Source organism: Felis catus, chromosome D1 (assembly GCF_018350175.1).
Source record: "Felis catus isolate Fca126 chromosome D1, F.catus_Fca126_mat1.0, whole genome shotgun sequence".
NCBI classification, from domain to species: domain Eukaryota; kingdom Metazoa; phylum Chordata; class Mammalia; order Carnivora; family Felidae; genus Felis; species Felis catus.
Genome location: NC_058377.1, coordinates 61310241 through 61325105, shown reverse-complemented (window position 1 = coordinate 61325105; position 14865 = coordinate 61310241). Strand labels below are relative to the sequence as shown.

General features: G+C 38.7%; 2 protein-coding genes across 7 annotated transcripts in view; one reads left to right on the top strand and one right to left on the bottom strand.

Annotated features, from left to right (window-relative positions):
* The window catches only part of LOC101089545 (olfactory receptor 52Z1-like), a 102343-nt gene that overhangs the window by 75737 nt on the left and 11741 nt on the right, over positions 1 to 14865 (bottom strand). For 3 of the 6 annotated variants that reach the window (XM_045038825.1, XM_023239492.2, XM_023239493.2), the window contains exon 1: positions 5953 to 6081. The exons of the other annotated variants lie outside the window; for them this stretch is intronic. The gene's annotated coding sequence lies outside the window, so the exon portion shown is untranslated. Of the gene's footprint in view, positions 1 to 5952; positions 6082 to 14865 lie in introns of those variants that run through there. 6 annotated transcript variants of the gene reach the window in all.
* LOC101088026 (olfactory receptor 51V1-like) lies at positions 5554 to 6602 on the top strand. The gene has a single exon (XM_003992850.4). It carries the CDS (start codon positions 5641 to 5643, stop codon positions 6580 to 6582), a length of 942 nt encoding a protein of 313 aa, XP_003992899.4. The 5' UTR covers positions 5554 to 5640; the 3' UTR covers positions 6583 to 6602.

Here is a 14865-nt window from a genome sequence, read left to right as displayed (position 1 = left end):
CCTCATGATATCTAAGACTCATGAAGGGGACTACCAATTTAAATAGAAAACGTTTGAAAGAACAACTTAGGAACTTTACAAATGCATAAAAATGCACATGAGGGCTTTGCCTCAGAGTTTAGGAGAAAGAATTTTTGACAAATAGAGTGATGGGTATATTTGGAATTCAGTTATATTAGAAGCATTCTGGAAAATCCCCACTAAAAATAATCCCCACGAAGAAAGGCATTCATTCTCTCTTGCTAAAGATTGCATCCTTTTTCCTGAAGGTAGCCCTTTCCTATACATTAGGTACTTGGTTAGTATTTGCTGAATAAATAAATGATTGGGGGGGAGCTACATTTGTGAAACAGGCAAACCAAAAGGACTCCACAAAAAGCACTCTACAAAAAGGTACTCCTAAGCACTCCGGATGCCTGAGAAGACACTTGCACCAAACCACAGCCCTCAATAAAAACCCACACCCGAAGCAAAAAGGAGACTCACTTTCGTTTCCTTTTTGAGTCTCCCAGAAGTTCTGTCTGTATCTGCACTCTCTCTGTCTTCAATAAACTGTTCTCACTTCCTACCGGCTCACATTTGATTTCTATCCCGTGCAAAGCCAACGACCCTTTTCGCTGGTACTGTGGGACCCACTCTCTGAGTCCTCTGACAAAGCCAGCCTGTATCATTTGCAAGGGTGAAATGTTCACAGGCAATGAATGTAATTGCAGATATGTGAGAATCAAACTTACGAGGACTTCTTAATTTTGCTTTTAGGGAATTTTAGGATTTTGCTGTTTGTCTCATCTCAATAGAAATTTCAAGAATGGTAAGGTTATCTAACTCTTAAACTGGTCACAGTTACCAACACATATTTTTTTCAACACATATTTTTAAATACCAAGAATGAAAAAAATTTCAAGCAAAATTATCTTCTCTGTAGGCTTTTTCTAAAAATCTCATCAGTTTTGAACGTAACTATAAATGAAGGATGTTTTGAAAATAAAACGTGTGAATTTCATTGCTATAGCCTGTGTACTGAATGCTGTGGCTACTTCTTTGTGCATACTTTGTAAAACCTTCCCTTTTAGCTTTTGCACTGACAATAGCTTAAGAGGGAAACTTAGAGATACAGTGGGGGATGGAAGTAGTAAGTGGATGGATGTTACAACACAAAACAAAACAAAACAACAAAATTATAATTTTGGGCAGAAAGAGCCGCACTGGGGTTGTGAAGAGTGACTGTTTATATACCCTGGAGTTGGAGGAAGTGAAGTCAAGAGGATGTTTCTTTTCTTTTTTTAATGTTTATTTTATTTGAGAGAGAGACACAAACAGAGAGAGAGAGAGAGAGAGAGAGAGAGTGCGTGAGTGGGGGAGGGGTAGAGAGAGGGATAACAGAATCTGAAGTAGGCTCCAGGCTCTGAGCTGTCAGCACAGAGTCCAAGGCAGGGCTCTAACTCTCAAGCCCAGCCATGAGATCACGACCTGATGTGAAGTGGGACACTTAGTTGACTGAGCCACCAGGTGCCCCAAGAGGATGTTTCTTAAAGGGATTTCCATTAAAGAAGACTCACAGATTACTGGAGGCCTAGCTATTGTCAAGCTAAGGTTGTTTTTCTCTCTAGCAGTAGGGAGATTCCGGAGATTAGGCTATCGATAAGATCGCCTTTTTCTTGTAATTTACTAAAATATTTGTAAACTGATGGAGACTTTATCAGTTTAACCATTTGTTTTTGTCATTTCCTTTGTTCTTGGGCAGCCAGGAGTGCCTGAAGAATATCACACTTATCCCACCTGGGGGTGGGGAGTGGATTGCAGGGTGTCAGCTTGCCTTATGCTTCCTCACCATAGATGATAGCATATTTTACTGGCACTATAAATAAAGATGGATGAGAAGATGAAGAGTTCAGGGGCACCTGGGTGGCTCAGTCAGTTAAGCATCGGACTCGATTTTGATTCAGGTCATGATCTCATGGTTTGTTGAGTTCTAGCCCCGCATTGCTCTGTATTGAGTGGAGCCTGCTTAAGATTCTCTCCTTCCCTCTCTCTCTGCCCCTCCCATGTACTCTGTCTCACCCCCTCCCCACAAAGTAAATAACGCACTCCCCCCCACACACAGAGTGAATAAATTAAAAAAAAAGATGAAGAGTTCTATTCTGCATTGTTTAGTGTGAGTTTTCTGCAGGTAATTAAACAATTATGTACAGAAAATAGCTTAATATATAGCTCTGAACTAGAGCTCAGGGAAGAGTCAGAACTTCAAATACAGATGTGTTAATAATTAGTATGTAGGTGATAGCTAAAACAATGACAAGGACTTTATTGCCCAAGGATTTCAAGGGAAGGAAGAATAAGCAGTGGCCAGAGAATAAAACACTGAAGAAATCAAGATTAAGTCAATGAGAAAGTATTTAGCTTTTAATGGACTCCAAGAAGGATAAGGGAGTGAAGAGATTGTTCCTTCACAAGGCTCATAACAGATAGTTTAAATAAGGTAAGCTCAGTTCAACTACTTCAAATGCAAAAGTAGTAGTAGTCATGCTAATGCGGGTATATGTTCCTATCAGCACACTACCCTGAATTACAGAATCCTGTCCATAGAATGGTCCCTTGCTGCCTTAAGGGCCTCATTGCTGGTCCAATAGCTAAGTGTCTGCTTAGCCATGCAGAAAAAGTCTCAGAAACTAATTTTCTACAGTCAAATAGCTGGACAATGCGGAGACCATTGGAACAATATTCATGGCTCAAATAGTTGATTATAACTGGAAATCACCCAATAGCAAAGCACACTTCCATGTCATGGACTCTGATCTGGGGTGATTAGTCATTATTGAAACTGAAAATGGGAGGCAGAGAAGTGAGATTCATGTGAGGAAAGGAAGGATCTGTTTGATAGATAGATAGATAGATAGATAGATAGATAGATAGATAGATGATAGATAGACAGATATAAGAAAACACAATGTAGTAACAGTCATTCTGTAATTGAAGTCAGAGTGTATGGAAATAAAAATTCCCTTCCCAAATCTCTATAACAAGAACAGTAGACCTATATGGTGCGGATATTTAGATTTCTCTCAAAGGTATATTGCAAAAAGTTTTCAGATAATTCCCTCCAGGTAGATTAAGAATTAGCATATATTCTCTTTGTCTCTGAATACATTAAAAAAGTACCAAAAGGAGCCCAAGGCACACTGATAAAAGCTACCTAAACTCACCAAGTGAGGCAATTGCTGAGACTTTTTGAGTTTTCCTTCAGGAAGGTGTGCCATGAGCCACCCTTTGTAAGAAAGCAGATAGAGAATGAGAGCAGAAAGGAGCTCTACAGAAGTACCAGACAAGAGGATAATACTTCTCTCTCTTTAGTCTGAGACAAACTGGCTACCTTCCCCAAAAAATAATAGTTGCTTTGCAAAACTTTTATACTTCTCCTTTCCTCCACTTTCATATGGGCACAGGACAAGTGTGAAATTTCATATGGTAAGAGCCATGAAGCATCCTTAGGCATAAAATATTAGAAAGCTGAGGATAATAACTAAACTCAGAAAAGCAAGTATGTAAGGTGACTGAAGACATATTTGCTTGTTGGAAATTTTTTTAAAAATTATTTAAAAAGCAATTATTTTAAAACTTAATTAAGCATATTTAGTTGACTAATGACCCAAATTGTGCTTAAATGGACAGAGAAAACATTCAACATAAATATACATTTTTAAATTTTAATTAGATGGAACAGAAGGGTTAGAGAAGATATATTAAGAACATGGCCATTGCTTCATTCCCTGTGCTTGGAATATAAAAAATTAGGAATAAATTGTTGAGGTGACAAATTAAATAATGAGTGGTATATTTCTGAATTGCCTGTCACATAAATTGCATGACAAAATTCTGACAACTAATCAATTATTGAGCAATTAAATAAATGGCAAAAATATACTAAGTAATTTATAAATATTTCTTATATTTTTCAAATAATGAAAATCTAATACTTTTTATTCTTAGGTGAAAACTGAAGCTTAGAGATATTTAGTAATTGATCACATTGTTAGAAAGTGGCACAACTGGGATTTGTAATGAGGTCAGTTTGAAACTGAATTTGATACTCTTAAAAATTATATTGCCCAATCCTTTCAAACTCTTCAAACACTGAAGAGGAGGGCACACTTTATTACTCATTCTATGAAACGGCATTACCCTCCTACCAAAGCCAGACAAAGACATTACAAGAAAAGGATAATATAGACCAATATACAGGCATACCTCTTTTTATTGTACTTCTCTTGATTGTACTTTGCAGGTAATGTGTGTTTTACAAACTGAAGGTTTGTAGCAGCTAGAAGCTGAGCTGTGTTTATTGTAGCTATAGAGAAGCTGTTGTCCCCATTCTTCATACCCCTTGTGACATTAATTTTTCCAATATATTCCTCCTTAGAGAAAATCTGTATTTTACAGATCTTTTAGCTGTGATCAAATGTTATTTTATTGGACCACTGTTGGGTTGCTGATAAGGGACCTTAGATGGAGAAGGCAAGCATACAATAATCTTCTGACTACATCTTAGTGCATCTAAGATTTTACTGGGTCTGTTTCTCAGAGGAGTGACCTCCACAAGGATTTCCACAGTGGTCTTCCTCCCCCTCTACCACCACCAGGCTCCTTTTTTGCCCTCTCTGGCTGAGGATGCACAATCTTTGAATGGTGGTCCCTGTTGTCCTTAGATGAGACAGGAATTCTGAGGCAGCTGGACCAAAGAGTATTCCTTTCCCTCAATTGGGATAAGGTTGAGGCAGTCTTTTTCCTCAAAATCACTGGTCTATGTTATACAGAGTCCTCTAGGTATATTTCACAATTGTTACCCTTTCTGAGGGGCTCAGAAAATGGAGAAATGTTTACTAAGGATTCAGTGAAAAATAAAGGTGAAATTTGGGGAAGAAATAAATAAGCCTTATATAAACATTTTTATTGATTCAGATAGATATGGAGACTCAAAATTATTTGGTATACTGATACACCCTTTCTCCCTGATTGTTTACCTCATTCCATCTCCTTCAGAGTAGATATTGAATTTTCTGTCGACCCAGTGAATCTCTCTCCCTGACAAAGATCTGGAAAATTCTGCCATTTACCCAGTCCTCTCAATCCCAGAGAGCCACTAGCCTGCAGTGACCAGGTGGAATCTTCCACTTGCATCAGCCACCAAGAGGGAAGAGTGCCTCCCAGGAGCCTGGGTCCACCCGGCCCACACAATCCTCTCATTCCTTCCTCATAAACCGGAGCCTTCTGACTCCTTGTGTCACAAGCACTGGCCACAGGATAGCATGCAGAGGCTTCCTCGGGACAGCAGAGCAGGAGCAGCCCTATGCTCTCAATGGCTTTGCCACTGTCACCTGCTGTGTGTCCTGCAAGCGGCTCAGAGGGACTAAAAGCAAATGAAGGGCATGATCTGATTTGCTCACAACAGTCAGGACATTGATTTGCTCCCATAACCTGAGACCTGATACCAAGGAGCTTCCCTGTGAGACCATCCTGTACTGTAGAGGACCTGTGCTACAGTGTGAGGACCTGTATTAGACTCAACTGCTCCCACACAGCAGACACTTTGACAAAACTGTCAGTAAATATTGATCTCATCTTGAACATCATCTTCAAATAATCATGCCTGCTTCTTCTGCTTCCATTATCAATACCTCAATATTCATTCTCACGGGGTTCCCTGGCCTGGACCACTACTATCCCTGGTTTTCCATTCCCTTCTCCTCCATCTATGCCTTGGTTTTTCTGGGAAACTGCATGGTGCTGCATGTGATCCGGACAGAGCCCAGTCTGCACCAGCCCATGTTCTACTTCCTGGCCATGCTGGCTCTCACTGACCTGTGCATGGGGCTGTCCACAGTGCACACGGTGCTGGGGGTCCTGTGGGGGCTCAACCAAGAAGTTAGTCAAGATGCTTGCATTGCCCAAACTTACTTTATCCATGGTCTGTCCTCCATAGAGTCTGGGGTCCTTCTTGCCATGGCCTTTGATCGCTTCACTGCAATCTGCAATCCTCTGAGATACACATCCCTCCTGACTAACAGTAGAGTCATTCACTTCATGGTGGCCATTTTGATGAGGGCAGCTTTGTCCATTCTCCCTGTCATCATTCGCCTGAAGCTCTTCCATTACTGCCGCCCTCACATCCTCTCCCACTCTTTCTGCCTGCACCAGGACCTGCTCCGGCTCGCCTGCTCTGACATCCGCTTCAACAGCCTCTATGCCTTGGCTCTGGTGATCTGTACCTTGTTGTTAGACGCTGTGCTGATTCTCATCTCCTACGTTTTCATCTTGCACACAGTGCTGGCAATTGCATCCCGCGAGGAGAGGCTCAAGTCCTTGCAGACCTGTGTGTCCCACATCTGTGCTGTCCTGGTCTTTTACATCCCCATCACTGGCCTCACCATGGTGCATCGCTTTGGAAAGCATCTCTCCCCTTCGGTTCATGTCCTCATGGGCAACATCTATATTCTCTTTCCACCCCTGATGAATCCAATCATCTACAGTGTAAAGACCCAGCAGATCCGAAGCAGGATGAAGAAGTGGTGTTCCCTGAAAATGTAGTAAAACCCTCAGGTTTGATCAGCAAGAATGTTTTAAGAAGAGTAATGCTACTTCCCATGTGTGCAACAACTTACAAGTTGAATAATAATGTCGTAACTTTATGGTCTTTTATGATACCTGATTATTAAAGAACTCAAGAGGCTTTCTAATGCATTAGACACATGTCCATCCATTTAGACACGTGTCTACCTAAAATTTTGGAATCATGACTATTGTTTAGTTTATTCTGTCAATTGGTCATTATATCAAAATACAGGACACAATGAAATTGGACTTTCTTCATTCCTAGAGGTGACCCGAGGAACATCTAAAACTATGATGCTGAGTCTTCCCCCACTTTTATTATTTTTTTCCCCATTAGTGACTTACTGCAAGCCCATTAAAGAATTTTGGAATTAAAAGATATATAATCCCTCTATTCCAAATGTTTATTTCTTAGAGTCTGTCCATGCCATGAAGACATGACCTTAGTGCATATAAACTTTTCATTTTACATTGTTTTGTACCATTCTATCATTAGCATTTCTTCATGGCATTTTAAATTCTTTATAAATCTTTAAAGAGAACAGTTTAGAAACTATAGCAAAAGCACAACTAAGAACTGATGGTGCCTGTGAGAACTGAAATATGATAAGGGGTATGAGAATATTTAGGATATATGAGCATACCTAATAATTGTTTATGGCTTGGCGACCAGAGTGGTTTCATAGTTGATGCTCAAGTTTCTGGTTTGTGAAGTCAAGTCAATGGTGTGTTGTTCAATGAGATGGTGACAAAAAAAGAATATTACTTATGTGATACGATGGTGGAAGCTATGTTGAACACACTGCATTTGAGATATCTCTGGAACTTGGATAAATATCCATTGAAAATACTGAGTTTAGTAAGTACTCCCAATTGTCACATACACAATGCTAGACACGACACTGCTCAGGTACAGGAAAACAGTCGAGAGCAAAATCAGTACTTCGCCTTCAGTTTAACAGGTGACACAGACAAAAATAATTAAGCAAACTTTGACATTAACATCCTGAGAAATGCTATTCAGAAATGAAGAGTGCACAGGCAGCCTGACAGGGGATGGTAACCTAATACAAGGACTTGAGTAAAGACTCCCCTGAGGAAGTAATATGTAATTGAGGCTTGAAAATTGATGATAAATTACCTGAGGAATATAAGAAAAATAATTTTCAGGCAAAACAAAGAGAAAAACAAAATTGTGAATACACCGGACTGTATGAAAAACAGGTGAATAAATGACTAAGAGATTCAGCTGTAAAAACTGAATAGCAGACAGATACGAGGTTAGAAAAGATGAGATTGTAATTTAGTTTTAATCCTTAGGGCAACATGTGACTACAAATGTATTGCAATTAGAATGGTGAAATCATCAATCATTTATGTTAAGAACATTAGTCCTGTACCGAGTAATGAGAAGGCCAAGACTTGACAGCAGAAGACAAGATAAAAGAGTCTCAATAAAAGGACAGAGTAGTGACTGAGCAAGGGTCAGTTCCAGGAGTTGCAAGAAGTGAGTGTATATAAAATGTGTTTAATGGGTGGGGTCATAAGGTTGGTGGTTGTCAGGGATAAGAGAAATGGAAGTGGCAATCACGTTGAGGTTTTTGGAATGAGAAACTACAGAGATCCTATAGCCATGTCCTGTTATAAGGAAGGTGTGGGTGAATAGCATTTGTGTTAGAAATATTCTTTTTTACGTATGTGATCCGCCCAAGGTACATTTAAGGAGAGATATCCAGCCTGGGGTTTGATACAGGTATCAGGTATCAGATGAGAAGAGTAGAGCTGGATACTGAATTTGCAAATCATGGTCATAAACATGGTGTTTGAGATTATGAGAGCAGACAACTTGAGTAAGTAAAGGACATAATATAAGTATGCTAAATAAAAATCCTGAACATTAAAACAGGGTGCAGTTGAATCCCCAAAAATAGCCTGAAAAGGAAGCAATAAAAGGATTAAGGAAGTATGATGTCAATGAATCCAAATGGAAAAGTGTTTTGTTTTTTGTTGTTTATTTATTTGTTTTTGAGAGGGAGATAGAGAATCCCAAGCAGGCTCCACGCTGTCAGAGCAGAGCCCTATGTGGCGCTCGAACTCCTGGACCCTGAGATCATGACCTGAGCTGAAATCAAGAGTCAGATGCTTAACTGAGCCACCCAGGCTCCTCCCCAATTTTAATGTTTATTTATTTATTTTGAGAAGGAGAGACAGGAGCAGAGAGAGAGGGAGAAAAAGAATCCCAAGTAGGCTCCGTGCTGTCAATGCAGAGCCTGCCCCGGGCCTGGATTTCATGAACTATGAGGTCATGACCCAAGTCGAAATCAACAGTTGGACGTTCAACAGACTGAGCTGCCCAGGCACCCCTGGAAAAGTGTTTTAAAGAGGGAAACAAGTGTGGCAAACTTGTGTGACAGTGTCTTACACTGAGTACTGAGAAGTATTCTTTAAATTTAGAAGAACAAAGAAACATTTGCCATGAACAGTGTGTGAAGGTGGCAACAGAGAAACCTTCAAAACTGACATGAGTGGGGTGATCAAGGTTAACATCACCAGTCAGAAAACATGATGACAATGTAAGTCCCTCATACAATGTGATAAAAGTGATCTCTTTTATCTGTAATCATCCTCCAAAAAATCCACAACCCCACTCTCATCATGAGGACAAAATCAGACAAGTTCCAATTGAGAGCTATTTCACAATATTCCTAACCACTAATCTTCGTGACTACTCAAGTCCACAAAAACAAGGTAAGTGTGAGAAACAGCCAAGAGACTAAGGAGACATGGCAAGTAAACACAATGTGTTACCCTGGATGAGACCCTAGAAGAGAAGAAGTACATTAGGTAAAAAGTAAAGACATAGTATTTTTTTAATGTTTTAGTGCTTTTTTATTTTTTAATGTTTATTTATTTTTGAGAGAGAGAAAGAGAGAGAGAGAGACAGAGTATGAGCAGGGGAGGGGCAGAGAGAGAGGGAGACACAAAACCCGAAACAGGCTCCAGGCTCTGAACTGTCAGCACAGAGCCTGACGTGGGGCTCAAACCCACGAACCATAAGATCATGACCTGAGCCGAAGTCGGACACTTAATCGACTGAGCCATCCAGGTGCCCCAGGAGTAATTTTAATTTTTAGTTAATATTTTCATACTGGTTCATTAATGTAGCAAATTTCACTGAGTGTGAGGAATATATGGGAATTATAGTCTCAATTTTTCTCTAATCTAAAACTATTCAAAAAGTCTTTTAAAATATTTAAAAGACCAATTTTAATTTTTTTAAGTGTTTATTTATTTTGAGAGAGAGACAGAACGCAAGCAGAGGCGGGGCTGTGAGAGAGGGAGACACAGAATCCGAAGAAGACTCCAGGCTCTGATCTGTCAGCACAGAGCCTGATGCAGGGCTCGAACCCACCAACAGGGAGATCACGACCTGAGCCAAAGTTGGACACTTAACCATCTGAGCCACCCAGGCACCCCTAAAACACCAATTTTAAAATAAAGTTAATAAAATGGAGTTTTAAAAATAACGGGAGCCATGTTATTTTGGGGAAAACAATCAAAATAAACACAGCTTCCTTTAGTGTAGATTTAAAGAAGGTATAATCTTAGGAAATGATTTATTTACATTATCCATACAATCAGGGTGAGTTGAAGGGAAAAGCATCAGCAAGACTAGCAGTCATTTAAGACCCAGATATTTACTTCTAAATTATAAAAAACCTATGTTAGATGAAATATTAGTCTGTGCTCCAGACACTGCATTTCATTCCAAGCAAGTCAGGTAGCCCTGTGAAGTCATGTTTCCTCTCAGGAGTACAAACTCCATATTTTCCACCTTTTTGATAACAGGCAGGCTTGTACTGGAGGCTGTGCACATTTGGATCACCGTACCCTTCTGTTCAATGGTAGACAACGTGATCATCATGATGGTATCCAGCAGGCAAATGTTCCTATGTACCTCTTCCTGGACATGCTAGCTGCCTCTAATCTGGCTCTGTCTCTCTTCACCATCTCCTCAATGCTGAGGGCCTCTGGATGGATGCTTACGTGATCTTCCTTCCTTCCTTCCCTCATTCCCTCCCTCCCTCCTACCTTCCTTCTTTCCTTCCTTCCTTCCTTCCTTCCTTCCTTCCTTCCTTCCTTCCTTCCTTCCTTTCTCTTTCTTTTTCTTTCTTTCCTTTCTTTCTTTACTTTTTAAGTTCAAACTTATTTAACACTGCCTTCATGCATAACCTGCTGTATTAAGCAGTCTGCAGAATACTCATGACACTGACAGTCTTTTCCACAGCAGCACCTGACACAGAAACTGGAATTGAATACTGAATCAGTAATGGAAATTTTGGAGCAGCAGTTTCTTTGCTGGGAAAGTATTTCCACTTCTCAAGAGATGTGTTCTCTCTAAAAGAGGAACACTGCCTTCAGCCACTAACTTCCTCTCAGGGAAAACCCTGAGGCTGCTCTTTTATCAACTGAGACCCAGCTCAGGCTGAATTATCAGTCAATGAAGGAGATTTCTCCTAATTACACAGTCAGATTCCCACACTCAGAATAAGATACATCTATTTTAAGAAGGAAACCACTTCTCCAGACAGTTGAGGGTTTGAGGACATATACTCAATACTTCCATGGGGTAACAATTGCCTGCCTAGAGCTTTACTAGAGCATTACACAGTACCAATGTCACTTTCACAATGAAAATTTAACCCATATTTTTCCCTCAAGGTGCTAGGTGCACATTTTTAAAAATTTTGTAGTTAACAGTGTTACATTAGTTTCACTTCTACAACACAGCAATTCAACAAGTTTATACATTCTGCTGTGCTCACCACAAGTGTAGCCACCATCTGTCACCAAACAACGCTATTACAATATCATCTACATACTCCTTATCCTGTGCCTTTTATCCCCCTAACTTACTCATTCCATAAATGGAATCCTGTATCTCCCCCTCCGCTTCACCTATTTTGTCCATCCCCTACCCCCTTCCCCTCTGTCAGCCATCACTTTGTTTTCTATATGTATGGGTCTGATTATGCTTTTGGTTTGTTTATTCATTTGGGTTGTATTTTTAGATCCCATATCTGCGTGAAATCACATGGTACTTGTCTTTCTCAGTCTGACTTATTTCACTTAGCATAATACCCTCTAGGTCCATTCATGTTGTCTCAAATGGCACAATCTCATCCTTTTTTTTTTTTTTAAGGCTGAGTAACATTCTGTTGTGTATACATACTACCCCTTCCTTATCCACTTGTCTATCAATGGACGCTAGGTTGCTTCCATATCTTGGCTAAGGTAAATACTACTGTAATAAATATAGGGGTGGATTTTATCTTTTAAAATCAGTGTTTTTGTTTTCTTTGGGTAAATACCTAATAGAATTATTGGACTACATGGTTTTGTTTTTAATTTTTTTTTTTTTTTAGGAACCTATGTACAGTTTTCCACACTTGATCTTAGCCAAAAGGCCGAGAAGCAATTGTACTGTTTTCCAATTTACAATCCCACCAATAGTGTATGAGGGCTTCTTTTTCTCCACATCCTTGCCAACACTTATTGTTTCTTGTCCTTTTGATTTTAGCTTTTCTAACAGGTATAAGGGAATAGTTTTAATTTGCATTTTCTTGAGGATTGGTGATGCTGAGCATCTTTCCATGCATTTGTTGGCCAATCTGCATGTTTTCCTTAGAAAAAAGATCAAGTCCTGTTCTAGGATTTTTACAGTTTCAGGTCTCACATTTAGGCATTTAATTCATTTTGGATTTATTTTTATGTGTGATGTTACAAAGTTGTTCAGTTTCTTTTACATGTAGCTGCCCAGTTTTCCCAGAACCATTCATTGAAGAGACTATTTTTCCTCATTATATATTTTCTCCTTTGCTATAGATTAATTGACCATATCATTATGGATTTGTTTCTAGGCTCTCTATTCTATTCAATTGATCTATGTGCCTATTGTATGCCAGTATCATATACTTTTATTGCTACAGTTTTATAGTGTATCTTGAAATCTGGAATTGTGATACCTCCAGCTTGCTTTTCTTTCTGAAGATTGCTTTGACTTTTTGGGTGTTTTGTGGTTTCATACCAATTTTAGGATTATCTGTCCTAGTTCTATGAAAAATACTGTTGGTATTTTGATTGGGATTGAACTGAATCTGTGTATTTCTTTGGGTAATATGGACATTTAAAAAAATAAGTTCTGCCAATCCATGAGCATGGGATATCTTTCCATTTCTTTGTGTAGTCAATTCCTTTCACCAGTGTTTTATAATTTTCAGAGTACAAGCCTCTCACCTCTTTGGTTCAGTTTATTCCTAGGATTTTATTCTTTTGGTACTATTATAAATAATGTGGTTTTCTTAATTTCTCGCTGTGCTACTTTGTTATTAGTATATTACTTTATTATTAGTATATAGTATAAATACTACTAATTTTGGTGTATTAATTTTGTATCCTGCAATTTACTGAATTCATTTACCACCTCTAGCAGTTTTTTGGTGGAGTCTGTAGGATTTTCTATGTATAGTATCATGTCGTCTGCAAACAGTGACACCTGAAATTCTTCTTGCCAATATGGACACACTTTATTTCTTTTTACTGTCTAATTGATGTGGCTAGGACTTCCAGAACTATGAGTGGACATCCTTCGTTCCTGATGTTGGAGAAAGAGCTCTCAATTTTTCACCATTGAGTATGATGTTAACTGTATGTTTTTCATATGTGGTCTTTATTATATTGAAGTGTATAATTTTGTTAATTTTTATCATGAATGTATGTTGAATGTTGTCAAATGCTTTTTTGGCATTCATTGAGATGATCATATAATTTTTATCCTTCCTTTTGTTGAGGTAGTGTATTACACTGATTAATTTGTAAATATTGAACCATCCTGAATAAATCCCAATTGATCATAATGAATGATCTTTTCAATGTATTGTATGTGTTTTGCTAACATTTTGTTGAAGATTTTTGAATCTATATTCATCAGGGATATTGGCCTATAGTTTTTTGTTATGTCTTTGGTTTTGGTATCAGAGTAATGCTGGCCTCATAGAATGTATTTGGAAGCTTTCCTTCTTCTAGTTCTTAGAACAATTTGAGCAGAATAGGTATTAGCTCTTCTTTAAGTGTTTGGTAGAATTCACTTGTGAATCCATCTGGTCCTGGACTTTTACTTGTTAGTAGTTATTTTGATTACTGATTCAATTTCATTACTTGTAATCTGTTCAGATTTTCTATTTCTACCTGGTTCAGTTTTGGAAGATTGCATGCTTCTAGGAATTTATCCATTTCTTATACGTTGTCCAATTTTTTGGCATATAGTTTTTCATTACATTCTCTTATAATCCTTTGTATTTCTGTGATGTCAGTTGTTCTTTCTCCTCTCACTTATGATTTCATTTGGGTCCTTTCTCTTTTTTTCTTGATAGGTCTGTGTAAGAATTTAGCAATTTTATTTACCTTTTCAAAGAGCTATTTCTTAGTTTGAATTTTTCTGTTTCTTTTAAGTCTCTATATCATTTATTCTACTCTGGTCTTTATTATTTCCATCCTTCTGCTCATCTTGCACTTTGTTCTTTTTTTTTTTTTTTTTTTTCTAGTTCTCTTATGTGTAAGGTTAAATTGTTTATCTGGGCTTTTCTTGTTTCTTCCTTGCTTTCCTCACCCAAATGTTCTTCATTCACACTTTTTTTTTCAGTATGTTGTCATTCTGGCAATGACTCTCGACCACTATGTGGTCATTACGCATCCAATGCACTATTCATCTATCCATCTTTACCAACAGTTTAATGGTCAGAGTCAGTTTGACCATTACTGGGCAAACATGAACTGTATACAGTAGAGATATCCCTCCCTATACTATTGAGAAGCTTGTGCTTCTGTCAGTCTAATGTATGTTTTGTTCTAATTCCCTGCATCCCAATATCATGAAGCTCCCTTGCTCTAACACCAGAATCAATGACATATTTGAACTATTGGTGATACTCTCCACTTGGGACTCAATTCTTCCCTTATTCTTATTTATTACATACTGATCCTGAAACCTGTGCCAAGGATTGTGTCTTCTGATTGCTGCGTAAGTGCCTTAACACTTGTATTCCCCAACCTTTTTCTGTGGTCCTCTGTTTCACAACCATGATACTGTCGCTATTCTGTACCAGGTTGGCTGGAGGCTTCCCTCACACATCTGTGTCACCATGCCCAACAGGTATCCCCTTGTTCCCATCATGATGAACCTCATTGTCTACGTGGTAA

Coding starts and splice junctions, on each gene's coding strand:
- LOC101088026 (XM_003992850.4), top strand. CDS start 5,641: ATGCCTGCTTCTTCTGCTTCCATTATCAATACCTCAATATTCATTCTC.